General features: G+C 38.0%; 1 protein-coding gene across 1 annotated transcript in view; it reads left to right on the top strand.

Moving 5' to 3' along the window:
* Positions 1–12443, top strand: part of LOC131035546 (probable leucine-rich repeat receptor-like protein kinase At1g35710) — a 64226-nt gene that overhangs the window by 21839 nt on the left and 29944 nt on the right. Inside the window, exons 8-9 of the mRNA XM_057967260.2 lie at positions 4021–4092; positions 4281–4352. Of these exons, the coding sequence (XP_057823243.2) occupies positions 4021–4092; positions 4281–4352 (144 nt within the window). The remainder of the gene's footprint in view (positions 1–4020; positions 4093–4280; positions 4353–12443) is intronic.

The following is a 12443-nucleotide window of genomic DNA, read 5'->3' as shown; positions in this document are numbered from 1 at the left end:
AAGCTCCATACAATACTATGTCCAAGTCTGGGATTGGAGTTCAGAAGGAACAGTTGAAGATGGTCCAGGAGGGATTGTATCCGGATTCCAAGTTGTCATCCCGATGCGAAGAGATCACAGATACAAACATGAATTTCCTGAATATGGAGCAGATGCGGTAGAGGATGTTCGGAACAAACAACTAGATTCCCTCTCCTACCTATGCAAATATCATGAGGAGTGGCATATATCATGCCACTAGATTTCCACAATCCATACAATGCAGCAAGTTAGTTCTGGAATGCGCAAGACACTATGATCCTCTCTCCAGGATGCTCTGGACTTCCAAAGGGGTAACCATCGCCTACCTTGCCGAGGATGCAATTGCCAAAGTGTTTGGAATTCCTCGTAGTGCAAACATGAAGGATAGGACAAAGGATGAATATGAAGCAAAGTATAAATTGAAGGTGGATGATGCATGTAAGACTGTACTGAATAAGGAGTGGATGATTGAGCCGAGGCCTCATCATTCCAAGGTGCCAAAGACACTCGTGCACATATTTGAAAGAGGAATATAGCGATTTCGTATTCCTACTCAATCGAGTGATGGGGATGCCGCAGGGTGCCTTAGTTGAAGGATGGATGTATTACTTTATCTAGGATTGTATAAGAGGAACAATGATCAGTTGGCCGAAGATTATCAACGACAATATGGATTTTCAATTGAGAAATGTGGAGAAGACTAAGTCATTCGCCATGACTTCGTACCTCGTGTATATACTTGCTAGATTTGTCACATATAAAGGATTGATATGCAAAGGTGAAGTCGGGAATGGACAAGGACAGTATAGAAGCTATGAATGTTATCCCCAACTTGATATGCATAGAATTGAAGACTACAGGAGGGTGAATGATGCATTTATCATGTATATTACAAGGATGTTGTAGGGTGGAATCCATAAGAGGTTGTCCAAGGCGGCAACAGAGTTAGTTGAACAATATGGATCATGGTATGTACAGTTTTGCACTTTCACATACCTAACGATTCAGGGATTTAGATCCAAACCATGCAAGCTTCTTAGGTATCCTATAGACAAAATGATCCTACTTGAGGTTGTGAGACAACTTCTGGAATTCGATTTCATCTAGAAGGAGAAACATAGATCAGGGATGACTTTTTTAATTTCTATAGGGAAAACTTTAGAAGTGTGCCAATCCGCCATTGTAGCTAGTACAATGATTGACGAGCTTGCATTCTATCACCTTGGAACCTATAAGAAAAGATATAGATTTGATCTGCATAAGAATGTTGAAAGGATTAGAGGAGACAGATTCACACACAAGGTTGACATTGAAGATTACTGGGCTAACTTGATGGATGAGCAAGCAAGGAAGAGGAGAATATGGTCCAGGATGTCCGTGGATTTTATGAGAAAATGTGAACTCTTTCTCATTTGATCAGATATTGGATGATAGTGATCATACTCATCCGCAGTATGAAAATGAAATGAAAAAATCTTTCCTATTACCTTGTTGGTCATAGCCAGAAGTTATAGATTTGAATGTGCTTATGAGAGATGTTATGGATTTCTCCAGAGAGTGGGTAGACAAGCAAGTGAACAGATTGATAGATATGGGCGTTGTCTTCACTTATGAGAAGATGAAACAAGTGGAATCTTCTCTTGTGTATGATCAAAGAACAGTTAGTGATGTGAGGATTCATGCAGATGAGGAGGGTCAAGCTCCTAAATGTAGAAAGAGTGCCTGGAGAATCCAAGACAAAGGGGAAGGAGATAGTTAGTCACGAGAAAAAGAAGCAGCAAAAACCTAGCGCTCCTTTGTCTCCCCTTAGTTCCTCATCAATCAAGGAAGTTGACATGCCAGAGCAGAGCAAAGAATTTGAACAATGCTCCAACATAGTAATTTTGCCAGATAATACTTAGGAGTTGCATGCTACGGCACAATCTACGCCACCTAATGAAGATGATGAGCAATGAAGATCTCCTACTGTCCTATTGGAGTTTAGCTTGGGTAAAAATGTTTATTATTTGACTAAGGACAAGGAGGATGATGATAATGTTATATCCGCATTGCGAGATCTTGAACGGGAAATGTGTCTTGATGATGGAATGGAAATGTCCACCATTCCCGATTGGTTGATGAAGAGCATGGAGAAAAGTAAGAAGATGGTAGAGGCCTAGCCTATTGATGATATTGATGACTACTTAGCCAGGTGCAACAAGGAAAAATAACCTAAGAGGGCTAAGATACTCTCGAACATATCTAGAGATGAAACAGGAATGTGGATTGCACAGGTGGTTGTCCCAATTGGTGATGTGACTCGGGATGATGCTACTCCTATGGATTTCTAGATCACTTCAGTTGCCCTTGGATGAACTACAAAAGACCAAGAGTTTCAGGAACTTGGTGATATGGTCCAAGCAATCAATGCGAGGTTGAATAGGGAGATTGAGAAGAGAGAGATGTACAAGGAAGAGAACATTAGGCTTAGGGAGTATATTGTAGAGATGAGGCGAGAGAATCCCGCCTTTGTCTCCCCTATTGCAGTTGATCGTGGACTTCATTTTGATCATGAGGCAGTGAGGAGTACACATGAAGAATTTGGTAAATGGATTGAAGATGTGAATAGACAAGTGGATGATTTCCTTACTCAGTTTGTCCAGGCATTTGACAAAACAATGACACTCATATTCAGGATGCACCAGGTATACCAGAAGTTGTGGTTCTGATCTATCTTCCCTTCAAGGGGATCAAACAGATTGAGTCTAGCCTTCATTCTATACTAGAAGTGCTTCTCATTTCCTTTCCAATCCATGTTTAGGCCCCCAATCTTATCTTCTCTGTTTTCAACCATATCAAAGTCTCCCCCCAAGAGCCATGGGATCTCTGGCAGGCTACATAGTCACTGCCATAAACCACATCTCTCCCTCTGGTCATTGGGAGCATGAATGGAGCATACACCAAAGAACATCTCCCCATTATCAATGATAACCCACACAATTTTGTTACAAAGAGAGGTGCCAACTTTTTTGACATGTTGAACCCATTTTTTTGAAATTAGGAGGGCTGCTGCCCCCATTCCTTTCTCATGCGTAGTGATCAATTGAATTGCATCTTTCCAAAGTAGTCTGAGGTTAGTTTCAAGAGAAAAGCCATTAGCTTTGACCTCCTGGAGCAAAAGAATATCTCTCTCTTTTTCCATATTCATAAACCTTCTAACAACATATTTTCTATCAGGAGATTCTAGTCCTCTGGCATTCCAAGAGATGCATCTAATGTTCTTTTTCATGTTTGTTTAAGTTTGTCTCACTGCTGTTCTTGAAACTGTAGAAACATTTAGGAAGTCTGTTGCCAGACTCAAATAGGAAGGCTCATCTTTTTAGTGCAAGATAATATGAAAAAGAGGTCCTTCTAAAGAGGCTTTCATCTTTTAAAGTGAAAAGATAGGAAATCTGTGAGGTGTCATGCATGCATGATGCCCATTGAACAAAGGACAAGTTGCCAGCATCCTATTACCCATTGATCATGCCTTGTCCTAGCACATTGAAGTATTCCTATTGGCAGGTGAGTCTTGCGGAAGACTGAAGGATTTCTCCTTAATTTGCTATATGTTTTTTAACATGGTTAGTGTTAACTATGAACTGATGATGTTAGGTGATTATACTTTTTCTACTGCAATCCTTGGAAACTTTGTCACCACAAGAATAAGAGTTATAAAATCTGCTGCACAATCATCATTTAAGCTGTGAACTATCATTCTGTTGTTGGAGTACTGTGGCTTCAGTGCAAGGGTATGGTTGAATTATACCATGATTTCTCAGTAATAATCCAACATCCTTTTTCGGCAACCAAAAGGAGGATATCTTTATTTCCTTGTATTTTCACCTTTTGTATATGGACAGTAATAACTATGTTGAAAATTTTAGTTTGTTCCATTTGTCAGTATTTAATAAATTTATCATGTAAATGTGTTATGTCCCTTCATTCAGCCAAGTAAAAGTTTAATGTTTTCACTTCCAGGTATCTTAATGACAACTTTTTGACTGGAGGAATTCCTGCACAGATTGCCAACTTGAGGAACTTGGAAATTCTGTCAGTATATTCTTTTACAAAATTATATAATTTTTTTAGTATGCATTTGTATTCAAATCCTTTTGTTTTATATTTTTGTTAAATTATCTTATTTGTACTGGATACATAGTAATGAGTCCCGTCTTTTATCTGATTTCCAATCAAAATTTTAATAGAATGTCCAAGTGATGTAGTTGTCTGTTTATTAGGTATTTGTCTAACAACAAAATTGCTGGTATTGTGCCGCCAGAGATTGCTTCTCTGCCAAGATTAACCTACTTGTAAGTTTTCTCTTATTGCAGTTCCTTTTATAGATGCTCTGTCCACTTTTAATTTATATGGATGTGCTTACATAAAATATTTTGGACTTGCATGGTCTCTCATTCCCCAGAATTTTAGAATAGAGTTGAAACATATGAATTGTTTAATTTTAGAACATTTCTGCTTCTGTTAATAAGGGGAAAAAGAAAGAAGAAAAAAAACTGTTGAGGGATGGAAGTGTTGCTCTTACTATTTCACTCATGATTCTCTAAATATTATTTATGCATGATAGTGCCAGAAAGAGAGAGCTCAAAAAGTTTATTCTTCCAATTCCTTGTAGTTTGTGTACCTTTTGTAAGGCTCATTTGCAATTCTTAATACTTAGTATGCCAAAGTTTCATTTGCAGACATCCAAACATCTCTGGGACGTCCCGAGGACACCTAGGATTCCAAACAATAAGAATGGTGGGAGGAGGTTTGGGGTCAAGGGGTAGTGCCCCTTGTGGGGGTCTTGATTATGGCTTTGACTATGAACATGCAAAGATTTGCAACCAAGATATATGTATTATGTAGATTTTTATGATCATGATTCATCATTGGCCTATTACTTGCTTAGATTTATAGTTTCATGGGGGTTTAGGAGCAACACCAAAACGAGGTTGAGGGTAGCACCCCTTGTAGGGGTCAGGGGCCGAGAGAGAGATGTAGAGAGATAGGTCTAGATTTGGGGGGAGAAAGAAGAGGGTGAGATATAGAGAGGCATAGAGAGGGGATGGAGGAAGAATGATAGGTCTAGAGTTTAGGGGAGATAAAGAGTGAGATAGAGAGAGCGAGAGAATGCTGATAGGAGCTTGCTGATTATTGAATTTTGATTGTCTAAAAATTTATAAATCCTCTAAAATCTATAATCTGCATTATAATTCCTAGAGATTTAAAACCACTCTCAAACATCTTGCCAATATATACATGAAATATAACTTAAAAGTGTTTCATGTATATATTTTGATGAAGAGAATGAGATTGACTTCAAGACAAGGATTCCAGTTTTACAAAATTTTCACCATTTTTTGCTTAGGGACCAAGTTTCTGAGTGGGGGCTATGGGAGACTCGTAGGCCTCCCTGGGACAGCTAGGGGACTCCTAGGTGTCATCGGGATGCCCCAGAGATGTTTGGATGTCTGTGACATCCCCAACAAGTATTCGGTGTCTTGATAGCGATGGGATGTACCATCCCTACATCCCAGAGACATCCTCGTCCCAAAAACAAAAGGTTTTGGGGAGGGGGATGTGTCTTTGTGGTTCATTGGTTAGGATTTAGACTGATATTCATTTGCAATCCTATATATAATGTATGTGTCCTCTAAACTTCGTGGAATGGGGTACTTAGATGCCCATGAGCAATTGAGAGCGATTTTTTTTTATTATTATTCTCCTAAGGACTTGGAATTTTTTGTAATGGAGGTTATGGAAAAAGGTTAACATTGACACTTACAGTCATCACTCTTGAATAAATATTTATCTCTCCTTAGTGCTATGGAGTCACTTCAGTGAGATTGGATCATCTTATCATAATTGGTGGGGCTCTCATTAGCTGTCATGTTTGTCATTATTAAAGTAATATTGTAATATTTAACTTACAATGGTCATTTAAGTCGTTTAGTTAGTTTTAGTATCTTAGTATTTTGTAAGTCAGTTAGTTGGTATTTAGAATCTTTCTATTCTATCTTTAGTTCTCGATCGTTTCCGTTATGGAAAGATCTTTTGTAATTGCTTATGTAAAGAGTATTTCTCTCCCCTGTTAATACAACAATCAATTATCATTTCATGGTATCAGAACATAGGTTTATTTTTGGCAATTTTTTTAAATATAAAATTCGTGGTCTTTGCCTAGAAATTTTGAGAAATTTTTAAGAAGTTTTTTGCCCATTTTTTTAAAAACAAAATCGTGGGTTTTGATTGACAGAAGTTTTTGTCAATTTTTCAAATAAAATTGAGGGTTTCCGTTTTTGGCAAAAAAAAATTCTCGCATGAAGGTTTTTGTCGCGTCAAGGGTTTCTGGTCCTACCGCGACCTGTCTGCAGCCCGTGACTGATGTGTTGAGAGTTGTGTAAAGGATTTTTCTTTGCATCCCATGCAACCTTTTTCATGGGTCGATTCTCAATTTCTTTGCTTTGCGTGGCTAGGGTTCTTCATTTGCTGTTTTTATGACCCCACATGATTGGTTTTTGTAGATGTGGTCCAAAGTTTTGTGTGTGTCGTTTTTTGCAAGAGGGTTTTTTGTCGGTTTTTGTACTACTTTTTCACCAGATAAACAAGAGTTTCAAGATCTGTGCGCTTAGGGTTTTGATGATTTTTCCACAAAATCATGTGTACTTTTAGTTCTGGCTAGGTTTTGCAGGGAGGTTGGGGATCTATTGTTATTTTTCAGCATAGGGTTTCTGCAAATCTCGCATCTAGGGTTTGACGATTTTCAGACAAAATTGTGGCTTTAAAGCATTTTTTTGCATGGTTTTTTTTAAGAAATTGCTGGTTTCAAATTTTTTTCTCGATTTTTTATCAACAAAAATTGAAGGTATTTGAGAAGCTGATTTTTATCTCGATTTTTGTGTCTGGATAGCGGGAGGGATGGCTGTGTTACCTAAAATCATGTTCGAAGGCACTCAAAGGTTAAATGACAAGAATTACAATACTTGGAAACATAGGATGCTCACTATTTTTGAGTAATGGTGCCTAGATTAGATTGTTCTAGGTAATTCTGCTCCTCCCATAGTAGTAGGTAAAGACCAGGACACGTTTGATGAGCGTGATCATGAAGCAGTTGTGTTGCACAAATTATCTGTCACCAACGAGATGCTTCTAGAAGTGCCATCTGACAAGACTGTTGCACAAATTTGGACTCACTCGAAGGATTTGCATGAGACGTCAAATAAAGGTAGAGATTTCTTCGTGAAAACATGATGTTCTCGATTATGATGGATGACAAGATGTCTTTGCAAGATCATTTAATGAAGATCAAAGACCTTCACAATCAACTGAAGGCCATTGGTTGTAGGATGGAAGAAGAGGATATAGTGGTTATCACGCTGAAAAGCTTACCATAATCTTATGAGCACTTAATGGAAACTCTCAACATTACTTCCACCAATGTTGACTTGAAGTTTGATGAATTGTTCAACAAGCTCTTGCAACAGGACAGGTGGAAGAAGCAGTTTGGTAGCAGCAGTGAGAGTACCGGTGTGTGTTGACGTGTATTTTGTACACAATCATACACAGAATAAAATACCCAAGGGTACCTTATCCTCTCTTGAATAAAGCCTCTGATTGCTGAAGATATCGCGGAAAAGGATCAATCAGGATGACTTCAAGGTTCTTGTATGTAGGGTCTCTACGTGTGGATAAGCTCTTTGTGGTATGATGTGATTTGCTGGAATCACAAGGGGACTTACATTTGATGATTGAACGTCTGATCTGCTTTGAATACTGCTAGAACACAGGCTCTTGCTAGCTTTGATTTGAAAAAAGAAAAAAAAGATGAGGGCGAGGAAAGGATCTAATCCTAATACTAAGAATGTAAGAACAATGAATGATCTTTGATGGAATTCTAACTAAGTCTTGTTTTGACATCGTAGGACCATCTCCACAAGGCTAGTGCGATCTTCGAAGGAAAGTTTTATGATGTTCAAATCATCGCTGCAGGCATAGACACCATCAGGTTGATGCATATCAATGAAGAAGCGACAATTGAAGTTAAGCTTAAGCTGAATGATTCCAGTTGACTACGCAAGGCAAGTCTGCAATCAACAAACTGCTAGTAGTATGGATATACGAATTTCACCATCAATCAAGCACATTTCTTCCACTCATCTAATCATAAAATCAAACATGAGAAGTATAAAGACCATGCAAATTGTCGAATCGACCCATAAATTTCACCATTTCTTCAATGAAGTTACAAGTCTTTTACAACAACATCTTGGGAACAATCTTTGCCTTCTCTCTCTAATCTACTCTAATTGCTATTCTAATACTTCCAACTGCTTACTAACTATTCTAACTCTCTCTAATTGCCTTTACAAAATGAAATGCCAGGGCTTATATAGTGCCCTCAATACAATTCGATGGCTTAGATCAATTCGAGATCAATGGCCAAGATTTTACAATGAAAACCCTAATTAGGGTTTGTTACAACCATTACATAACATTCAATGCTTGACCAATGATAAAATTGTATTGCTTGGACACATGTCCTCTCTAGAAAATTCGACCAATGAATAGCCGGGTAGGTACATAGAAGTTTGTGCCACCTTCCATGAGTTAGGTACATTGAATCTGGAAATGCTGAGGTGGACCACACTGACTGGATGAGCGATGACTAGGATGCCACCTCGTCCGACACTTGTAACTTGGTAGATATTCAACTTGATGTTGTTGAGAAGCTAGCTTTAATTAATTCATCTGGAACTATCTGCTTCTTCAACGAACCCTTTGCTCTGACTTCTTGTGTCCTTGATTTGCAGGATGATGATGTACCTCGCCTTGGAATGTTGGATTGGAAGAGGTCGCCCTTATCTTGATGATGCTGGATCGAAGAAGGTCGTCCTTGTCTATGCTAGGCTGGAGGAGGTCGCCCTTGTCCTTGCTTGATCGTCCTTGATGAGACCGTCCTTGATCTGGCTTGATTTTCCTTGAGAAGAGTCTTTTGACTTGTAGATCTTTCGAGCTTGGGAGTCGCCATCTTGATACCTACACAACATTTCACAATTAATAATATATCTTGAAATCTAAAAATTAAACTTTAAAAGGAAGATTCAAGATTTTAATTAGGAAACTTCATGATAAATCTTGAGTTATCATTTCCTAATTAACCATGTAATACTTAGATTTTTCCAAAAAATGTCTAAAAAATCAAACCTTGAATAAGGGTGTCAAGATGATTTTGCCATACCTCCTCTTGAGAATTAACTCTAAGAAATGATGTAAAAATAGATGAATTTTGCTAGGCAAAATGTAGATCAAAGCCCTCCCTTGGATAAAATGCACCTCCTTTAGCTTGGAAAAGAACTCCACCTTCCTCTTCAAAAATCTGGAAATTCGCCTTCAAATGTCTTCAAAAATCTGGAAATTATCCTCCAAACTAGCAAAAAATACGCCTCTCCAATAGCCTTCAAGATGAATTTCGCCTTCCTTAGTCTCCACACTTGGTAGAAATTCGCTCCACACAAGCTAGATTTCGCACCTCCTCTTTGCCCTCCAAATCGCATTTGAAATGATGAGTGAATGATGGATTAAAATCGCTCAACACACCTCTCTTATATAGGCGTTCACCATTTCAATTTCCCATAGGCCGACTTGGAAAATAGGCCAAAAATAAATAAAAAATTAATAAAAGAAGAGGCCGACTTTATAAAAACATTAGATAATACCCCAAGCGCCCCAATTTTATTTTTAAATTAATAATAATTAATTTTAAATGCCTTCATAATTAAAATTTCGATTTTTTAAAGGCATAAATTAATTATTAAATGTTTTGCGCACTTATTAAATGTCAATTTAATTTCAAAAATATTTCAATGTTTTATCGAAATTGGCATTTAATGTGATTTGAAGGATATTGGCGCCCAAGCATGGGAAAATAATAGATATCAACAAGATCGCTCTGGTCCCTTGGAGAGGGACAGGAGCGCCTATACCTTTTGGACCTCACACTTTTTGTTTTTTACGTCCAAGACCTCATTTTTGACGTCCAAGATGGCATTTTTACTTAGAATTTCGAGTTCAATTTATTCGATCTTTGAAATGAGTGCACTTTAAAGCATTTTCGCCCTGGTCCCTTGGTGAGGGACAGGAGCGATTTCATCTTTTGTCCTTGGTCTTTGTCCTTTAGATCGCCAAATCAAGTTTGGAGGTAAGCAATGACCTTCGTTCATCTCTTCTATGCATGTTCAATCCGCTTCTTCAAGGCAAAAACGTGCTTTCCCAAGATTTTCGCCCTGGTCCTTGAGTGAAGGACAGGAGCGATTTTGCATTTATAAGCTCACTTGTGTTTTGCTAGCTTCGAAAATTATCTTCAACGGGTCAATTGCGTCTTCCTTCACCCACCTCAAACGCGAAACTTGCCTTCCTTTTGCCAAAAACTTGTCTTGAGAGAAAATCGCTCTGGTCCCTTGGAGAGGGACAGGAGCGCCCTGGCCTTTATGAGCTCATTTATGCCTTGTTAACTTTCAAAACTATCTTCAATGGGTTGATTACGTCCTCCTTCATGCCTTTGATGTCTCAATTTGTCCAAACAAGGTCAGGAATGACTCCCCTAAGCTTTTTCGCTCTGGACCCTTGGTGAGGGACATGAGTGATTCGCCTTGGACCCTTGGAGAGGGACAAGAGCGAAATGCTCTGGATCCTCAGTGAAGGACAGGAGCGAAATTTGACTTTTCGAACTCTTTATCAGGATAATTTTTATGGAATATAACATTTAAGTATAAGAAAATGTCACTTATACTTTAAGTTATATTCCATATATACTTTCAGGATGTTTGAGAGTGGTTTCAGACCTCCAGGAGTTATATAGCAAAATCTAGTTTTTTGAGGTTTTTTAGTATCCAGACTTAGCCAAATTTCAGGATCAAGACTTTCAGACTTAGCCAAATTTCAGGATCAGGACTTTCAGACTTAGCCAAATTTGCTTATCCATGTGATCACCTGGGCGACACTCAAAATGCAAAGGCTAACTAACAAAACCCTAAAAGACCAAAAAACAAACCCTAAAAAGCAAAAAACAGGGGTCCCCATTTGCAATGGGGCGATGTGTGAAAACGTTACAACAGTGTGGAACAGGCTTTTACTACTAAGGACAAAGGCAAATGCGAGTCCACTCAGCAGGAAGGACAAGACAAACCTAATGATTCTTCAAAAGAATCCAAAATCTATCCCATGTCACTATTGTGGTAAACTTGGTCATATGAAGAAGTTTCGCAAAAAGTGGTTGGCTGATAAAAAAACCAACCAGGGAGGGTCTCAATGGCAGGCTCATGTCGCAGAGCATTAAGAGGAGAAGGGGTCAGCTTTCTATGCATTCATAGCCAAAAAATTGGCAGATCATGACAAGTTTTTGCATGTTAGTTAGTAGAATGACCTTTAAGGGAGGGTATCAAAGTAATATTGTAATATTTAGCTTATAATGGTCATTTAAGTCATTTAGTTGGTTCTGAGTAACTTTCTATTTTGTAAGTCAGTTAGTTAATATTGAGAATCTTTCTATTTTTTCTTTAGTTCTCGATCGTTTCCATCATGGAAAGATATTTTGTAATTGCTTATATAAGGAGTATTCCTCTCCTTTGTTAATACAACAATCAATTATCATTTTAGTCATAGAGTGTTAGTCTTGGGAGTGGTTCCCAATACGAGTTATGGAGTGTCAAAGATGTCTTCGTTAGTTGGATTCTACTTTTGTTTAGAATAGGATAAATGGTTATATTGGAAGTATAAAGTGTACAAATCCAATCAGTTGATTAGAATAACATGTGATTAACCATCAAGTCTAGGATATATCACAGAGAAACACATATAGCAGCAAATTAAATAAACAATAACACATAACAATTGGATATATGTGGAGAAACCTTTTCAAAAAAAATTCTACCACCAAAGAGACATCAAGCTTATATTAATTTCAACAAAGTAAGTGCATCGCTACAATCCACTCTTAACTCTTTAGTTTGATAGCTTCTTGACAACATAATAGTAACATTGAGACTTCCACTTAATGCTTCCAATATATAGAGTAAAGGAAATAGGAAACCCACCAAATGATTTCATAAAACTAATGGCCACCAAACAAGACCCACTAGTCAAAAACCTATGCCCATCATGCATTAAAGACTGCACCCAAGATAGACACCATGAATAGAAAACATATTTGACTCATAACTCTTGGTATGCACCACTCCCAAAGTCTAGTTTTCCGTGTGAGACCAATTACCCTTGAGGGTCTTGTTGATGTGTTTTTTAGACACATGCAAACACAAAATAAAATACCCGAAAGTATCTTATCCTCTCTTGATCAAAGTCTCTCAAATGCTGAAGAGTCACACAAGGATCACTTGAGATAACTCCAA

This window comes from Cryptomeria japonica, chromosome 3 (genome assembly GCF_030272615.1).
Source record: "Cryptomeria japonica chromosome 3, Sugi_1.0, whole genome shotgun sequence".
NCBI lineage: Eukaryota > Viridiplantae > Streptophyta > Pinopsida > Cupressales > Cupressaceae > Cryptomeria > Cryptomeria japonica.
Note: the sequence above shows the minus strand (reverse complement) of the source record. Positions and strands in the feature narration are given on the sequence as shown.